The sequence below is a fragment of the Azolla caroliniana genome, unplaced genomic scaffold (genome assembly GCF_043228905.1).
Source record: "Azolla caroliniana isolate FFs.n. ecotype wild unplaced genomic scaffold, voAzoCaro1.0.p SCAF_9, whole genome shotgun sequence".
NCBI classification, from domain to species: Eukaryota; Viridiplantae; Streptophyta; class Polypodiopsida; order Salviniales; family Salviniaceae; genus Azolla; species Azolla caroliniana.
The window spans coordinates 18,510,708-18,531,227 of record NW_028230444.1 but is presented as its reverse complement, the minus strand read 5'-3'; the positions used below and the strand labels follow the sequence as shown (position 1 = coordinate 18,531,227).

Sequence of the window (20,520 nt, the reverse complement as noted above, 5' to 3'; positions counted from 1 at the left end):
ATATGGTACATGAATTAGGGAAATCAATGACACATGCATTCCATTTGCACACATACACTTCTTTCATGCCACAACGTAATTATTTTTAACAATTTGTCTGGACAGAAAAGGTGTGAAAAAAACGATGGGAAAGCGGATTATGATCATTTCGACAGATCCAAGAATTCGAAAACTCGAAGTGGGAACGGGGTGTGGGGCGATCTCCGAGACTGAAGATACATTTTCCGTACCACATGGCAGTAATGTTTAGGGGGGGGGGGGGGGACATGAAATCTTGTATGGGAAGGGCGAGGCCAGAGACGAGTCCGAAGACTCGAGAACACCGAAACCGAGACCAAGTTGAATGAAGGATATATTTTCAATCCGAGATTTTGTCCGGACATAAAGATGTGGTGTGGAGGCTTGTCCGGACATAAAGAAGTAGTGTGAAAAGGGCAGCCCTCTCTGTTTTGCTTCTTTCTTTCTGTTTTGTACCAAAAGAGCGCGTTGATTGGCATGAAACGTCGTTCGTCGTTATCTGTGATTTTGATTTGGTCGAAAGTACAGAGAAAAGATCTTCCTGCACAGAAAAAAAGCTCGTCAGGCTCCAACAAGAGCTTAATACTTAGCTTTCTGCAATCACAATCTGCTCTGCTTTTTTAAGCGCCTTCTAATTATGCTCCTCCTGCTAATCACGCCTTAATTACTCTTTCGGTGCCAAATGTTTTTAAGAGAAATTGAAAGGATTTATGTACTCGATCAATTCGTTTTAAAAGAGAGGGCGGGAGAATCTAATCATTCTAATCACATACATGCAGTTGAAGGCCTATACTTTTGATAACACAAAGGTTGTAGAAGATTTCATGGGGTTATAAAACATCTCGTCGGATTCAATCAATCTCCATTCGACATTCTTCTGTGATTCGGACCCGAGGATCAACAACAGCATATCATATAATTATAATTTTGAGAAATCCCCAATTTTTTTTGTTTTAATAGTTTGAAATAAGTTTATAAAATCACTCATTTTACAAGCAATTGTCAACCATGAGAGAGGTGGTTAGCATACACATCGGTCAAGCAGGCATGCAGGTCGGGAACTCGTGCTGGGAGCTTTTCTGTCTCGAGCACGGTATCAAACCAGATGGATTATTGCCGAGGTTTGGGAATCGTAGTAATTAAGTCACTAATTATTTCCCTAATTAGACCCCATGCTATATAATTATTGAGCATGTGCATTTGATTGACCTTTAACCTACATGAGTTACAATGTTGGTTGTATATTAAGCATTTGTCGGTTAGTTTTAAATTTAGTCCCTAGTGACTTGTGATGTTTCCTTGTCGAATATTTATAGGTTTTTCTTCTTGACATAGTTTTGGAATACAATCATTGAGTTTCTCTACAACACAGATTGTTCCGTAGAAATACGAAAGAAAATCCGACTTTACAGTCATTTGACCAGTTTTGCATTGTTGTCAAATTTGCCTTTAAAACCCTTGAAAGCAGAGGTATAGATGCCTCTAGTTGAGCAAAATAATGACACTGTCTTAGTAAATATTGAGAGATTTGATAGTAATGCCTTTCTATTCTGAATAAGGTTCGATGATGGCGTGTTTAATTAATTCCTTGTCGTAAAACTCCATTTTCCAAGCACTTAAAGCTACTACCTTGTTTGTCACTAACTTCATTCCGATCCATGGCTTATCATCTACTAAATTTGTTGGTGGGTTATTGAATTTATGCCAATCCCAGCCACAAAGTCTCTATTAAATCCTTCCTATCCTCTTCAAATTCTTGTGTGGTACATACATATTATACATATATATACGTGTGGATGTACAACTAGAGTACCAAAGTGTTGTGCATAAGGTCTAAGAACGCATAACTAGATCCTCGATATTGCCCGGATGACCTTGGCTCCTAGTACTTTGTCATGTCACACAAATGTGTTGTGTTAATGGCAAATGGAGGTGCATTGTGGGACAGTGACCACGTACTATTGGTGGTGGGGATGATGCGTTCAACACATTCTTCAGCGAGACGGGGGCGGGAAAGCATGTGCCACGGGCAATCATGTTGGATTTGGAACCGACAGTGATCGATGAGATCCGGACGGGTAGATACAGACAATTATTCCATCCCGAGCAACTCATATCGGGGAAAGAAGATGCCGCCAACAACTTTGCTAGGGGCCATTATACAGGTGACCACATATAATATATATATATATATATATATATATATATATATATATATATATATATATATACATATATATATATATATATGTTAATGATGATGAAATTATATAGCAATCAAGTTGGCTGCATTGAAGTTTTAAATATATAATTAACCATGGTTAATATTAGTGACGCTATTACCAAATGGTGAATCGTGATCATGTAATGAATCCTAATGGGTAGTGTCAATGTCATTACACAATGATGTAATTAACCATGGTTAACATTAGTAATGCCATTACCAAATGGTTCGCAATCATGTAGTTATGAATCCTAATGGGTAGTGTCAATGTCAGTAGAAAATGTTGGCAACCATGGCATCGATGGTGATCATGAAATACCACAGCCACAAATGATGTGAGGGTGTCAGTAGTATATGTCTGTGATCATGTAGTGAACACTTAACTATATCAATTGAAAATGTTTGTGACCATGCAATGAACCATTGTTACTAGTAATGTCACAGTAGCAAATATTGGGGATTGTTGTTGGTAATGTCAATTATAGCATATGTTTGTGATCATGTTATGAACCATGCTTAGTAGTAGTATTGATGTGAGGTGCAAATGTTCCAAGTCTGGTTTGTGATGCCAATAGTAGCAAATGTTTGAGATCATGAAAATTAACCATGGTTAGTGGGTGATGGTGATGGTGAGCAGTGGGAAGAGATATATTGGACATTTGTTTGGACCGAGTGCGGAGATTGGCCGACAACTGCAATGGGCTGCAAGGATTTCTCGTGTTTAACGCGGTCGGAGGAGGCACGGGGTCAGGCCTCGGTTCATTATTGCTGGAACGCCTTTCGGTCGATTACGGCAAGAAATCGAAGCTCGGCTTCACCATCTATCCCTCACCTCAGGTTTTCAAAAATGAAGATTTTCTAAGCTAGCCAAAGAGAATCCATTCTTTTTTTTTTGAAGGGTTGTTTTTCAATGAAGGGTGTAATGCTAAAATGATGCACTTTGGGGGAGGGGGGGGGAGGGGGTCTTTCGTTTTTTTGAAGGGTTGTTTTCAATGAAGGGTGTAATGCTAAAATGATGCATTTTTTGGGGTTCTAAGGTTGGTTTAACGCGGTCGGAGGAGGCACGGGGTCAGGCCTCGGTTCATTATTGCTGGAACGCCTTTCGGTCGATTACGGCAAGAAATCGAAGCTCGGCTTCACCATCTATCCCTCACCTCAGGTTTTCAAAAATGAAGATTTTCTAAGCTAGCCAAAGAGAATCCATTCTTTTTTTTTTGAAGGGTTGTTTTTCAATGAAGGGTGTAATGCTAAAATGATGCACTTTGGGGGAGGGGGGGGAGGGGGTCTTTCGTTTTTTTGAAGGGTTGTTTTCAATGAAGGGTGTAATGCTAAAATGATGCATTTTTTGGGGTTCTAAGGTTGGTTTATACATGTCCATGAAATGCTAAGGTTTAGGCAAACCAAGGGTTTAGGGATTAGGATCATGGGTAATTTGTCGGAAAGATCATAGTATATCTCGACCACATCCTAGCAACTACGTAATTTGGGCTTTATTAATCCAAATGTCAGGTCTCTACGGCCGTAGTGGAGCCTTACAATAGTGTGTTATCGACACACTCCCTTCTAGAACATACTGATGTCACCGTGCTCCTAGACAATGAGGCCATCTATGACATATGCCGTCGCTCCCTAGGAATTGAGCGCCCGACGTACACCAACCTCAACCGCCTTGTGTCCCAAACCATCTCATCCATCACAACTTCCCTACGCTTCGACGGTGCCTTGAACGTGGACGTGCTCGAGTTCCAGACCAACTTGGTACCTTACCCTAGGATACACTTCATGTTGTGCTCGTATGCGCCCCTCGTGTCGGCCGAGAAGGCGTACCACGAGCAGTTGTCCGTGGCGGAGATCACGAATGCTGTCTTCGAGCCTGCATCGATGATGGCCAAGTGTGACCCACGCCATGGAAAGTACATGGCTTGTTGCCTCATGTACCGAGGTGATGTCGTGCCCAAAGATGTGAACGTGGCTATTGTAAATGTGAAATCAAAGCGGACGGTTCAGTTCGTCGACTGGTAATGTCTTGGATCGAGCTCGACCTACAATGCTAATTTGTTTTCATCGCCACATATTTGTCGTTAAAGAACTAGAGCAAATGCTAAACTGTTCGTGTTTTACTAGGTGCCCCACGGGGTTCAAATGTGGCATCAATTACCAAGCACCCACAGTCGTTCCAGGAGGTGATGTTGCCAAGGTGCAACGTGCGGTTTGCATGGTGAGCAACAACACGGCGGTTGCCGAGGTGTTCTCGCGGATAGACCACAAGTTTGACCTCATGTTTGCTAAGCGCGCGTTCGTGCATTGGTACATGGGTGAAGGTATGGAGGAAGGCGAGTTCTCAGAGGCTCGAGAGGACCTTGCGTCCCTCGAGCGTGACTATGCCGAAGTCGGTGAAGACTCAAATCCTACTGACGATGATGACTACGAAGACAATGACGATTATAACCTGTAACTCTTCATTTTTGTTACATTTTTCTTATCCTAGCTTGAAGATGCAAATTTTACTCTCTTCTCTCTCTCTCTCTCTCTCTCTCTCTCTCTCTACCATCTCTTGGCCCGTTCATTCATTGAAATAAAGGTTTTTCAAATGTTTCTTCATGAACTCCACGCATTCATGAGTTCACACTTACCCTTGTTGAAGCCTTTCTCTATATGTCTGCATTTCCATCTACGTCCTATTCACATTATAATATGATCGGCAACAATTTTGTCGGCCTGTCTCACTTAAATTACCTTTCCCACATGATAACCCGTGAACCGAATTGGTGTGCAACATGTAGGGAACTTCTTTATCATATCACCCAAAGATTTTTGATTAATTATGCTCCTTATCTTTCACATAATCTTTTAATCTTTTTTAGTGGAAGCAAAAAGTTACAACTGATCTGAAGATATGCAAATTCATCATTGTCCTTGGGGATCAAATATAACTCATGGAACTAACAAATACATTTTGATGTATGTTCTAGAAATTGGTCGCTCAATAATTGTTCAAATTTGAATGTAAAAAACGACATGTATGGATAAACCTAGGGTTGAAAATGTAGTAAAAACGAACCCCATGTTATTGAAAGTTGCATGACCATTGCCCCATTATGCCTCATCCCACAAATTACAATGCCACTCATTCCAAGAGGAAGCAATGGTATAATTTGAGAACTAGGGGACATGCTTACACATGTAAATGTGACTTTTGTGTATGGAGATGGAAATGATTTTGTCATTGGAATGCAACACACAATTGACTAGTCAGTTTTTTTCAAATATTGTATCCAATCATAACACAAAAAATTGCTTTTGTGTGTCTTTTAAATCGTTTGGCTCACTTCCTATGCGACTCTAAGAAGTTGATGTGAAGGACTTTCTTGAACCTTTAACATGTACTCAACACCCCTTTCCTTGTCTATTATATGAATGGAAGGTGATCACGTTTCAATGAGGGTTTATGACATTTATTTCTCAACTTACAGAAATTTTGTAATAAGAAACTAGTTATAAGTTATGGGTGTGACTGCCCAAGAGAAGCACTAATGTCACTAAAGTTTCAAAAAAGCTATTTCTAAAGAGATGCATGCTCTCTTCCCACCTCGAAGCGTGCCAAGTAACACATTTATTCCATCTATGATTTGAATGAATTTCAAGGCCAAGGTATTTAAAGTTTTCTATAAAGTGGCTCAATATTATATAGTATAAGGATTATCCTTATTTTGGGCTCTTCACAAACATGAGCTTCTTTTAGAGTTATCGACCCTCAACTTAGTATGTGTACAAAATTCTTCCAATGTCTTCATAAGCTTTTGTGAATCTCTTGTCATGAACAAAAGGGTGTATATATATATTATAAAGATTTAATCACCTTAACTCTCAACATGTTTCCCCTTAAGGTTTGTCCAAAATTTCTCACATGCATGTGCTTTTTCTTGTGTTTGGGAAAATTGTTGAGTAACTTCCCATATTCTTCCCTTTTTGTCAATATGTCTGTTATACTCATGCAAATGTTTTTGATAATTTTCCTCATCCGTCAATACATCCAAACTCATAAATCACATTCGAGCTTCATGGCACTCATTATCAAAGACATTTTTTCTTTGACCTACATTATATGATGTACCAGTACATCTACATGTAATTCGTACGTGTATACGTAAGCATTTAAAAGTATACGTAGATGCCTCATCTCTATTGATGTTGTAGATGGCCTCACTATCAAGGCACTATTGAAACGTAGCGAAATTGTGATGGATGATATGGTTTGAGACATGAGGCTATTGAGGTTGGTGTAGGTTTGCGCACTTAATTCCTAGGGAGTGACGATAGATGTTGTAAATGGCCTCATTGTCGAGTAGGACGGTGATCTCCATGTGTTCTATAAGGGAGTGTATTGATAACCCAATGTTGTAATGCTCTACTACGACGTAGAGACCTAACATTTGGATTAATAAGCCCAAATTACATAATCACTTAGGATTCTGCGAATTATATTATGATCTCTCCATGAATTATCCTTCTTACAATGATCCTAATCCCTAAACCCTGATTGCCCAAACCTTAGCATTTCATGGACATGTATAAACCCTAGGCCCCCAAAATGCATCATTTAACATAAATTTAACCTTCATTGAAAACAACCCTTAAACATGAATTCTCCGGTTAGCTTAGAAATATTCATTTAAAACCTGAGATAGAGGTTAAATGGCGAATAAAAGCTTCGATTTCTTGCTGCAATCGACCAACATGCATTTTCACAATAATGAACTGAGACCTAACCCCAATCCTCCTCCAACCACATTAAACAAAAGAAATCCTTGCAACCCATTGTAGTTGTAAAGCAATCTCTATACTCGGTTTAAACAAATGTCCCAATATGTATCTTCCCACTCCTCACCATCACCATCATCATCACCCACTAACCATGATTAATTAACATGATCACAGACATATGCTAATATTGGCATCACAAACCAAGCTTGAAACATTTTCTCATGACATACTACAAACCATGGTTCATAACATGATCACAAAACATGTGCTAATGATGTTATCACGTGTTTGCGACATCTTGTCGGTAATATAAGTTTTGTTCAGGGGGTTGTCCTTGGTTGTTTCGACCTTGGCCGAAACAACCTCTTCTTCCATGGTAGTGTCCCCTTCCTCCATCCGAATTTGAATAGAGCATGTGTCCTTCTAATACATTGCTCCTCGTTCGGACGTGATTTTCTTCGACCAATAGCATTGACTGGAGGTCAAATTATGATGAATGGGATCATTATGAAATAATATTCATGTAAGTATGTTTGGAACTGAAGAGCTATTAAACATAGATGACATGGTGGGTTAGGCTTGGTTGAAACAACCATTGAAACCATTGAAGATCGCATCATTTTTGTGCAAAGCTATCGTAAACACGGGAAGATCAACGAGGTCCTCACAATTTGCAAGATCAATGAGGTTCTCACAAATTGCAAAGGATGTGGAACATGCGGTTCGTGAATCCGTGCGGAAGATGAATTAGTTTGGGCTTTCCATGTGCTAAAGTCATGAGAGACGTGGACAAAGACAAGAAACAGTTATATCTAGAGACATTGGGAATGCATGACAAGGAGCATGGATTGATTTGAGGAATCATGTGATTTCCATGCACGTATTAGAGGGGTTTTTGGATGGATTGAGGATTTGGATGGGTGTATTAAGGGGGGGTGGTGTCCCCTGGACACCTGATGGGCGTTATATCATATATGGCCACTCCCGTTTATGGGAGCGGCCTTATTCTTACTCCTCCTTTCTCTCTCCTTTCTTTCTTCCTCTAGTTTTCTAGAGGCGGAGAGGGAGTAGAGGAGCAAGAGGCAACAAGCCACATCTTGCTCAATGCAAGCCATGGCTTTTTTCATTGCTAAGAACACTTTATTCTTAGCCATGATTTTGGTATGTGAGCAGCACAAGTGGGCCCCTAGTCCCTATTTATAGGGTTCGTGGCCATATGCCATTGTATGTGGGACATATGGGATGAATGCCATTTGTATGTGGGACATAAAATGGGATGGCCATATGTCTGCCCATTTATTTTTACATGTACATATTGTGACATCTGAGCCCAAAATTTGTGTGTCCATTACATATATACATAAATCATTCGTTTCTTCTTCTTCTACTTGTCTGTATTGTATAATTTGTGGCCTTTGTATGTGGGACAAATGAAATGAAATGGGATGGGATGCCTGCCCATATTCTTCTTCTTCTCATGGTGTGGGCCCAAAGTTTGTCTGTATGTATACAGAACACAAACAGAGCAGAGCAGAAGAGCAGAAGAGAAGGTTGGGCATTTGCTTCTGGCAGGCGCGTCCTATACATATATAATTTACAGTTTTTAATAAACCTAATTAATTAGGGTTCCTATATAATTAATTTTACACCATTTTAGGGTTTCTCCCTCAGAAATCTCTATTCTATTCTCTCCTATTTTTGCTTCTTGACTGTGCAGGATGTGGCTTCTCGACCTCCTCCATGGCATGGCGGCTGTGTTTTCTTCCTAGTCACCACCACTACCATCATCATCATCATCATCATCATCATCTGCTTCTTCGCCAATGTCAAACCCTGATTCTTTCGAAGAAGCTCTTTGCAAGTGCTTGAAGAGCTGGGAAAAGCCATCATAATTCAGATATGAGAGTGTATTCTCCTGATTTTCCATCAGAACCACGGAAATGGTATATACCACTGAAACTCAACTAACTGTCTAAATGGTGTATAAAGTCTTATCCATGCATTTTGTAACCATTATGATCTGTGCTTTATATTATGCAGTTATATATTCACTCATTTTGTTACCATTCCGATCCGTGCTTTATATTCTGAAGTTGTATTATGTTTTCTTTTATGCTTAGAACAGTAATGGCAGCCAAAATATAACTGGAGATCAATTGAATTGATCTGTACTAAGTCCTTCATTGAGCAGTATCCCATCAGGTCAATTGAAGACCCAATTTGATCAATGATGATTGGGAACACTACAACAAGTTCACTGCACAAGTTGGTGAAAAAAAAGTCGAGATTGTTGGAGATTGATCTTTTGGTCACAAACCCAACGGCAAAAGTGTGAGAAACCCAAGAGACAAGCTCTTAATTGTTTCAATATATTCTAATGTTCATGCACTTTAAATACATAAGACACCTTATTAGTTTCTAAAAGACACTTTATAAACCGTCCATCCTTCTATTTTTCACATTTCCCTTTCTATATTACTTCTTTCAAAGTTTACTTATATTCTCTCTCTCTCTCTCTCTCTCTCTCTCTCTCTCTCTCTCTCTTTGTGGGCAGAGAGTACTTAAGGCAATCAAGGAATCATCATGCAATGCACTTCTTTTGAAGGCAATAGTGGCTCAAGTTTATGACAGTTTTCTTGAACATTATATATAGTTAGATTTGCAAAGAATTTGGTGGATTTTGGCTCAATGTTTGGCAAATTTTAGCTAGATATGCAAGAATTTAGTGGGATTTCGATTCCTTTTCATAACTGAAATGTAAACCATATGTGTAGGTGAACCAAAATAGGTTCAGTATCTGAGAGCATAGAGGGGGGTAAAGATGTAGAAGCAGGCTGGTTGGGGAACTGTGATGACTTGTCACAGGAATGGATACTTTTATTGCTGCTGATTTGGCTCTGGGTGTGTGTGCATGGTAAATAAACTCAGCTTTCTAAGTGTTCGAAATATGTTCAATCTAGTGAAGTTTGTGTGAGTGTTATTTTATTCGTTTTCACTAATTTTAACTGCAAAATAATAGCAGGAACAAATTAAGACTGGCGCACCTTGCGGATCGGAGAGGCTAAGAAAATTGAATAATAATAACAATAACGTTGTATAATAAATTACTGGAACCAGACGATATGCTCCCGATGGATCATTATTTGATTCATGTTTAAGCCTAAGTGTTTGCTAGTAAAACTAGCATTAAATTAAATAACACGCAAAACTGATGGTATTGCCCTAAATAACGATGAAAACCAATGGTATTTTTTGATCCATTTTTTTGTGTTAATTATGTATACAAAGGGAGAGAAGCCTCAATATGAAGGCTGTGTAATTAGGCCTTGTTTGAATCCAATTTTGAACAATATATTCCTAATTCACCTCTGATTTGTCTCTTTATATGTTTTTACTCTGGAAGCTACCAACTGATTCATGTCATGCTGTCATTGGAATATGTTTTGTCCATTTCTATTTACCGTGGATGATTTCAATCAATTTATGTTACGCGTTGTGTAATGTAATGATGGAGGCATGGAGTCTGTATAAATCACATGATTCCAATGCCAAATTGCAATTAAGGGTTTCTGTAATGATGGAGGCATGGAGATATTTCCATGTCCCTCTGTACAAATCACATGATTCCAATGCCTCACATATAATGCAAAATGTGATAAGTATATGTTAAACGAAAGTGATTGTAAAGTTTTCAACGATTTTCTTTTAGAAATGAAATCCAGGGATGTATATATAAGTTGTTTGGAATTATATACTTGCATACATGTATGTACATATATAATATATAATATATATTAAAGTAACTTAATGTTTATGCTTTTTATTTTAACAAGAAAAGGAGAAAAGAGTAGAAACCAAATATAAACCTACGATATTTCAAATATATTTTTCTGATTCATTTAAGATATTTTTTACTTCCATGTATATTAAGATTTATTTCCTTCGGTGTTACATGTTATAATACAGGTCCAACATTGAAGATGGAAACGACATGAAATTTATATCCTAAAATGAACTTTTTAGGGTTTTCTTTTTATATAGTTGGTCTTTATGAGAGTAACCTTTATTGTAATAAGTTTTTTAAGTAGACAATGCAATAACAAAATAATTTATTTTATTTCATTTTGATTTTGATTTGGGTAAAAATATATAAATAGATGATGTCTTACATTTCAAATGGAAATATAAAATAGGTTGCCATTTGTTTGATCAATGTGTTTGAGAAAAAATAATGTTATGGCTTCATATAAGTTTATCCATGAAACCAAACATAATGTTAAATTGTTAGTAATTTCATTATTGATATGCATTTTAGATTGTTCCTTGTGTGCTCTTAGAGATATATATATCAAGTTCAAGATTGTTTTTTTGTAAATTACATTGTTTTTTATCACTCTATATTCTCCATATGTCTCAATAAACTAAATATAAAACTTATATGTGGCTTATATATGTTATACGTCTGGTGTTTTTGGGTAATGTTCCTAATTGTGCGTGCATTACTTTATACTTTACACATTGTTTTTCTTTTTTCCAAAAAAAACCTACTTCCATTAGTTAAGGCAATGTACATAGGATAATATACAACTCATATCTTACAGGCCAACTTGAGTGTCAAAAGGAAAACAATATGTGTAAAGGAAACAAGAAAAACAACTCCAAAACACCACATCATCCGAAGAGCATAGCATTACCCGAGCACATACCCTCCGTGTGAGCCTCATAGAACCCGAATTCAACATAGGCATCCTACACATTATGTTTTTAATCTATGTGGCACTTGATGAAGGATTTCTAGGAATTTGCATATGATGTTTAATGTTCATTTATAATTTTGCGAGTCATCAATTGTAAAGATGGTCATTGATCCCTTCTTGGATTGGAAACTATGTGTGCACGAAGGCTACCAATACTTTTCATTTGGTTAGTCATGTAGAATTAATTACTAGTGGAAGAATCTAGCAGGTGGCATGACTAAATGAGAACGGTATCTAGACATTAGAGATTGATAGTTTGAGACAAAAACTCTTCTTTAAGGTCATTTGTATGGTCATGAATGCTTTTCTATGGATTACATACGTCACACCGCATACCTTTATCCGATAAACCCATTTAAGCTCATCTATGTAATGTGGCTAGGAATATAGTGGTAAGATAAGAGACAATAGATACTATGAAAAATACGATGCTTAAGAAATATGATGAGAAATATGAGATCGTATACATTCATATGCGGTATCTTCTATTTAATCATAGGTCGAACATTCTATGGTCTAGTGGATGAGGTGTTGGTCTTTGAAACCAAAGATTCTAGGTTCGACCCCTAGTAGGATCGGTTTAGAATCGTGATCTTAGTGTACGACGTCAAGAACACGACGATTAAGAATCATGGAGTCATAATGCGCATTCGTCTCAACCATCTAGAAAATGTGAATCAACTCTTGTATCCATTGTTTTGGCTGGATGCATTCATTCATCATTTGTGAGGATGATGATGTTTAGGGAAAAGAAATGGAATGGTTTATTTGGCACAAAATCCTCCTCAAAGGTGTATTGCATGTTAATCTTGATCCTTTATGGAAGTAAAACCAACAGAAAACCTAAGATCCTATGGCCCAATGGACAAGGCGTTGGTTTACGAAACAAGAGATTCTAGGTTCGATCCCTAGTAGGATTGATTAAGATTAGGTTCCTCTTCTTGAGAATCAGAGTACAACGATGACAGAGTACTTGGTGAGTACTTGGTAATGTTGCGCAATCAATACATGCGTGGATTAGGGAAGGGATAACATCATGTATTTGAAGTAATCATCGATCAAGAGTACTTGGTAATGTTGCGCAATAAATACATGCGTGGATTAGGGAAGGGATAACATCATGTATTTGAAGTAATCATCGATCACGACGATCCCGCTAATGCGCATTCGCTCGAGGGAACATATGAACAATGCCTTTCTTTCTTACGCTCGTCGTGCACCTATCTAGCCTATTTGAATATAAGCGAGTAGAGGCCAGAATGTGATGATGCCTAGTCGTTGTATGATGTGTATTTCAATGTAGTTGTCAAAAAGGATGACGTCATTTAAAATTTAGAAACGATCTACACGAAGCGTGATATTTTTCATTTGGTTAGAGCAGAATTTATAGAAGATAGCGTATTCAAGATTCATCAATGCAAAATTGTTAGGAATTTGCATATGATGTTTAATGTTCATTCATAATTTTGTGAGTCATCAATTGTAAAGATGGTCATTGATCCGTTTTAGGATTGGAAACTATGTGTGCACGTATATTTTATATGTAAGGGTATTTAAAATGGGTGGTTATCAAAAAATATATTATTAATAAGGGGTATTTTTATTAATCTTTTTCCAACAAAAGGGTCACTAGAATAGAAGAAAAAACATACGTATAAGGAGTTTATAAATTATGTCATAAAGGCACGTGATACAACCTTCTTATATATAGTGGAGTCCCCGTGACTAATTTTAATCACATATTATTAAGTGAGTGTGTGGGTCACAACCATGGAGAATGGTGTGCTCACAATCAATGTCCCCGAGTTTACACCACTTGAGCCAGAATTTGTTGTATTCCATCCAAGCCCAATAACTTTTGTTTGTCGTGGTTGGGGGAAGTTTTTGGGGCCCTTGTTCCACCCTTCTTTGTGAGACGAAGGATTGTGCCAAGAATTTGAATGAGGGGAATCAAAGAGATTGTGGAATTGGAAGGTATATTCATCGGGGAGGATTGTCGCCTCGTTACAACCGTTCTAATAATCGTAGTGTTTATCTTCATGTTTTTAGGTCAAATTATGATGAATTGGGTCATAGTGAAATAAATTTCATGTAAGTATGTTTGGATTTGTGGAGCAATTCAACATAAATGACATGGTGGGTTAGGCTTGGTTGAAACAACCCGATATATAGGGAATGCATGACAAGGACAATGGATTGATTTGAGTGTGGGGGGGGTCCAATGAACATTCTCGATTTATGGCAAGGGCCATATTTTTACTCCTCCTTGGGTTTTGGGTTTTGGGGGGGGTGGTGTCCCCTGGACACCTGATGGGCGTTATACCAGTTATGGCCACTCCCGATTTATGGGAGAGGCCATATTTTGGCCTTATTCTTACTCCTTTCTTCCCTTCTTTCTTGCTCCACTTTTCTGAAGGCGGAGAGGACGGAGAGGAGTAAGAGGCAATAAGCCACATCTTGCTCAATGCAAGCCATGGCCTTTTTCATAGCTAAGAGCACTTTGTTCTTAGCCATGATTTTTGTATGTGTAGCACAAGTGGACCCCTAGTCCCTATTTATAGGGTTCGTGGCCATATGCCATTGTATGTGGGACATATGGGATAGATGCCATTTGTATGTGGGACATTAAATGGGATGGGCATATGTCTGCCCATTTCTACATGTATTGTGACATTTAGGCCAAAAGTTTGTGTGTCCATTACATATACATATTATTGTGGGCTTCTCCTTCTTCTTCGTGCCTGCCCCCATTCTACGTGTATGTGGGACAAATGAAATGAAATGAAATGGCTGCCCATAATTTATTGATGGAAATGGAAACCTTTCTTTCTGTGTGTTTTCCTTTCTTTTCTCATTTGGGCAGAGAGAGACAGACAGAACACAAACAGAGCAGAAGAGAAGGTTGGGCATTTGCTTCTGGCAGGCGCGTCCTAATTAATTTAATAAACCTAATTATAATTAGTTAGGGTTTCTGAGACACCCAACGCCATCCCCTTCTCTGAACTGAAAACTTTGAGACTCACTCCATTGCGCCTTCCTTCTCCTGCTACAATGAATTAAAGCAAAACTATCAAGCAAAACTTTGGTTTCTCTCTCAGAATAACTCTTATATATCACTCCTCTCTTCTTCTTCTTCTTCTTCTTCACCGAAAACCATTTTACAGTTTCTCCCTCAGAAATCTCTATTCTATTCTCTCCTATTATTTGCGTCTTGAAAGTAGTCACCAGAAACAAACAAAACTTACCTCCTCCATGGCATGGCGGCTGTGTTTTCTTCCTCGTCGCCACCACTACCATCATCATCATCATCATCATCATCTGCGTCTTTTTCTTTTGTACCATATTCTTCTCCAATGTCAAACCCTAATTCTTTCGAAGAAACTCTATGCGAGTGCTTGAAGAGCTGGGAAAAGCCATCATAATTCAGATATGAGAGTGTATTCTCCTGATTTTCCATCAGAACCACGGAAATGGTATATACCACTGAAACTCAACTAACTGTCTAAATGGTGTATAAAGTCTTATCCATGCATTTTGTAACCATTATGATCTGTGCTTTATATTCTGAAGTTGTATTATGTTTTCTTTTATGCTTAGAACAGTAATAGCAGCCAAAATATAACTGGAGATCAATTGAATTGATCTGTACTAAGTCCTTCATTGAGTATCCCATCAGGTCAATTGAAGACCCAATTTGATCAATGATGATTGGGAACACTACAGCAAGTTCACTGCACAAGTTGGTGAAAAAAAAGTCAAGATTGTTGGAGATTGATCTTTTGGTCACAAACCCAACGGCAAAAGTGTGAGAAACCCAAGAGACAAGCTCTTAATTGTTTCAATATATTCTAATGTTCATGCCCTTTAAATACATAGACACCTTATTAATTTCTAAAAGACACTTTATAAACCTTCCATCCGTGTTGTAACAAGTTCTATTTTTCACATTTCCCTTATTATATTACTTCTTTCAAAGTTTACTTATATTCTGTGTGTGTGTGTGTGTGTGTGTGGCTGTGACCATGTCCCGGCATGGGAGCTTGTCCACATCAATGTTGTCTCCAATGTGAAAATGTGTTTATGCATAACAAAACAGGAGTGTTGCATGTTTTGGGATCTAAATTACGTTAATTCTTCAAGAGAAAGGCCATTATTGGTCATGAAGACCTTTTACTTGGTCTAATGTGAACTCAATATACATCTAAAGAGGACCAGGCTGTAATGGATAATGGATTATGTAACAGGAGCAAAATTATGCATTTTGAATATGAAAATGCCAGGCTTTTGTGTAAATCTTGTGTAGTGTGTCATGGAATTTATATGTAGATCATGAAATTTAATTTAATCCCGTCTCGTGTCTGACATGGATTGAGAATTGTTTTCTCGAATTTTCAAAGACAACTAAACTTGGATGATTAGATAGAAGAAATGCTCCATTGGCCTCTAAAATTTCCTTCGAATTGGTGAATATCTCATCAAACAATGCTGTTCCTCCTGAAAAAGAATGGTCTGCTCACAGTCACTGTCACCATTGATGTCTCGGGTTAAACTTGATAGCCATCAATTTAGGTTGTGTATTCCATCCAAACCCAGCAGCTTTTGCTTCTGATTTCTCCTATGGGATACGTAATGGATACTCATCTTTTTTCCTACTCTTTTTCTCCTCTTATCATTTAAAGCTCACAATTCATATGCGGGGTAGTTGTATGCGAATTACCTCTCTAATATAATTATCAGCGGGCAGCTATTTGTGTAATTGTGTGTGTAATTGTTAATAGTCCCACCAACAAAACACATCTCCTAGAATTTTATTGGTTATTAGTGTGTTTTGTATAATGTAAATGAATTGGACAATTTGACTAACCACAATCAATGGGATCGATTAATCAAAAATTAAGTGAGCGAAAAATATGTTGGTCGAAGTGAAAAAGATATATAAGAATTTCCCCCTTAATGGACCATGGATTGATTTAAGGAATCATGTGATTTCCACATATGTATTAGGGGTGTTTTGGATGGATACAAGATTTGGGTGAGTATGTTAATAAGGGGGTTTAGAGTTTTTTTGGGGGGGTAGGGTGGTGTCCCTTGGACACCTGATGGACGTTATACCAGTTATGACCACTCCCAATCTACGGGAGAGGCCATATTTTGGCCTTATTCTTACTCCTCGCTTTCTTCCTCACTTTCTTGCTCCAGTTTTCTGGAGGCAGAGAGAAAGTAGAGGATCAAGAGGCAACAAGCCACATCTTGCTCAATGCAAGCCATGGCTTTTTTCATTGCTAAGAGCACTTTACTCTTAGCCATGATTTTTGTATGTGTAGCACAAGTGCCCCTTGGTTCATTTATAGGGTTCTTGGCCATATGCCATTGTATGTGGGACATATGGGATGGGCAATGGGCATATGTGTGCCCATTTATTGTGTGTGGGCCAAAGTTTGTGTGTCCATTACATACATATATCATTGTGGGCTTGTCCTTGTTCTTCTAAGTTCTACATGTATGTATATATTGTGTGTTAGGGGTTTCATAGATATGCCTTTGTATGTGGGACAAATAACATGAAATGGGATGGGATGGCTGCCCATAGTTTGATGGAAATGGAAACCTTTTTTGTGTTTTGCTATGCAATATGTAATGATTGAGGAAAGGTTGGTGGAGTTATTAAGGATGAAGTGGGAGGATGCTAAGAGGACAAAGCTAGAATACTACATTGCAAATGTCAACCCTGAATGTTGGTCTCAATATAAATCAAGAATGTCTATTGATCGTATCCAACCTTATCTCATTACCAATATGAGTAGCAATGCTCGTAGAGCCCTTACACTACTTCGCACTCGATCTCACAAGTTAGGTATTGAAGTTGCATGATGGTATCAAAATGTAACGAATTTGAAGACATGTAAAGTATGCAATGAAGGCATGGTAGAGGATGAATGTCACTTGCTCTTCACATGCTCGACATATAGTGCAATTCGTTCAAGATATGTTGACATACTAAGTTGAATACCTTCTGTGTGTTAGTCTCTCTCTCTCTCTCTCTCTCTCTCTCTCTCTCTCTCTCTCTCTCTCTCTCTCTCTTTGTTGCTATCCGGCTAAGCCGGTTGTCTAACGCTTCCGCACCTTCGTTTTCACAATTATGAAGTTGGTCAATGATTTTATGAATTGAAGTTTATTTCATGCAAAACATGGCTATTTTACCTAGTGAAAGTATAAATTTTTCTATTTTTAAGGTCACCTTTTCTTCTACTTCTTAGCCTCTAAAGTCTTGTTTTGAGGCTTTTTGGTGTTTAAACTCAATACATTGTATCGAGTTAGGAGAGAAAGAGACCCAACTCGATACAATGTATCGAGTTGAGGCACATGAGGCTGCAACTTGATACAATGTATCGAGTTTGTTGGCAGGTCAAGTTTGTTGACGGGTTCATCATCAACTACCACAACTTGTTGGCTCCCAGGGTCTTCGTGAAGATGTTGGTCGTTTGAAAGCTCGTATCGATATGTTGCAGGTTGACATCTCCAGCCAGGACACGGTCTCGGATAATGTGATAATGCACCCCGATGTGCTTTGTCCCAAGCGTGGAAAATCGGGTTTCGAGCAAAATGTATGTTGATGAGGTTATCACAATACAACAGGATTGGATCTTTGATTGAGACATCTAGAGCCTTGAGAACATTTTCAGCCATATGACTTTACAAGAAACAACGGTCGCATGCCTGTATTTGGCCTCTATGCTCAACAACGCGACTGTTTGCTCCTTCTTACTGCTCTAGGATATTGCTTGAGGGAGAAGACAAACCTGGAGGTTGATCGTTTGTCGGCTTTGTAGCCAGCCTAGTCGGCATCTGTGTACCCTTTGAGTCGAATCGACATTGCCGATTTGTAGAGGATGTCATAATTCATCGTACCACTTACATATCGTAACAATCTCTTAACATAGTCCAGATGAATATTGTGAGGTGTCAGCATGAATTGGCTAAGGAGACCGACCGGTTAGCTAAGGTTGAGTCGTGTGATGGTGAAGCAGATGATATCGTGTTAGTTCGGACTCGGTGGTGCTAGAGTCAGCACCAAGCTTTAGGTTTCAATAGAGAGGGGTTGCCACAAATTTGCATTCGGTCATGCCGAACTTATACAACAAGTTCAGAATGTAATGTCGTTGAGAAATGTAAAGAATCGATGGTGATTCTGTGCAACGGAATAGGTCAGAGATGTGTTGTGTGTGTGTGTGTGTGTGTGTGTGTGTTTGAGAAGAGGAGAGGAGAGAGACACAAGATAGATAGAATGGAAAATATAATACTCAAGAAGATGTATATTACAAAGGAGATTAATCGACACATTACAAAGTAGGAGGAGGGTGCTTTATATAGTCACCCTCTCTCTTCATTAACTATCGAAGCTCATTTGTCATGGGGAATGTGGAAACTCATTAGTTATGTGTCATAGAATATGATTCTATGACATATAGTTAATGTGTAGAGAGTAGTGGTAACTTTTGACCTTTGAGTGCTCATAGATTCTCAAAGGATGTGTTCACACACTAGACTGGGTTGAGCTTGATCAGCACACCCCCTCAAGCTCAATACTCTCGGATGAAGTGATAGTGCACTTCAATATGCTTCATGCGCACGTGGAACACTAGGTTTCGAGCCAAATAAATATTGCTCATGTTGTCGCATTAAAGGGGAGTCAGATTCTTGATGGGAACACCCAGATCCTTCAAAATCCTCTTGAGCCATACGGCTTCACATGCAGCCATAGTTGCGCCCCTGTATTCGGCCTATGTGCTCGAAAGTGCAACAACCGACTGCTTCTTACTACTAGAGGATATTGCTCCATTACCGAGGGAGAAAACAAATCCGGAGGTCGATCATCGGTCGATATTTGTGTACCCTTCGAGTCGAATTGGTGTGGCCAATTTGTAGAGAATGCCACAGTCCAATGTGTTGCTCACATACCGTAATACTCGCTTAGCACAATCCAAATGAATATCTCGTGGAGTTTGCATGAATTGACTAAGGAGATCGACCGGGTAGTTGAGGTAGGGTCGAGTGATTGTGAGATAGATGAAGCTCCCGATCAATTGTCAATACTGAGTCGGCTCGCATTCTTCCATGCCGGAGTTAGCATCCAGTTTGAGGTTTCGATTGAGAGGGGTTGCCACAGATTTGCACTTAGTCATCTCGAACTTGTATAACAAGTTGAGGATGTACTGTCGTTGAGAGATCATAATGTTGGATGGAGTCCGAATTACTTCAATACCTAGGAAGTAATGGAGCTCCTTCATGTCCGTCATCTCGAATTTGTCGGAGAGGAGGAACTTGACCTTGTTCATGTCGACTAAACTTTTACCTCCAATGACCAGATCATCCATGTATAGGATGATGACAATCAAACTTCCAGAATCGCTTCTAACATAGAGAGAGTTGTCGGATTTAGACATTCTGAAGCCGATTCAATAAATATATTGTGTTATCTTCGAACACCAAGCACGTGGTGCTTGCTTAAGGACGTAGAGTGGCTTCTTTAGTTGGCAGACTACTTTCGGATGGGTGCTTGATTCAAAGCTAGATGGTTGTACCATATACACCTCCTCTTCTAATTCGCTTTGAAGAAAGGCGTTCTTGACGTCCATTTGATGGAGATGCCACCCTTTCGTCGCTGCAAGTGCAATCACGGTCCGCATAGTTGTCATCTTTGTCATCGGGGCAAAGGTCTCTTCATAGTCGACTCCATGTGTTTGTGCGTATCCTTTT

The 20,520-nt window shown here is 38.8% G+C and overlaps 1 protein-coding gene across 1 annotated transcript; it reads left to right on the top strand.

The window, feature by feature from the left end:
- Window positions 1–1,978: 1,978 nt before the first annotated feature.
- LOC147860440 (tubulin alpha chain-like) lies at window positions 1,979–4,749 on the top strand (the record flags this gene model as incomplete). The annotated part of the gene is made up of 4 exons (XM_087324105.1): window positions 1,979–2,183; window positions 2,880–3,079; window positions 3,752–4,260; window positions 4,367–4,749. Coding segments are annotated over 4 exons (1,245 nt in total), but the record flags the coding sequence as incomplete, so codon positions are not given.
- Between the last annotated feature and the right edge of the window lie 15,771 nt (window positions 4,750–20,520).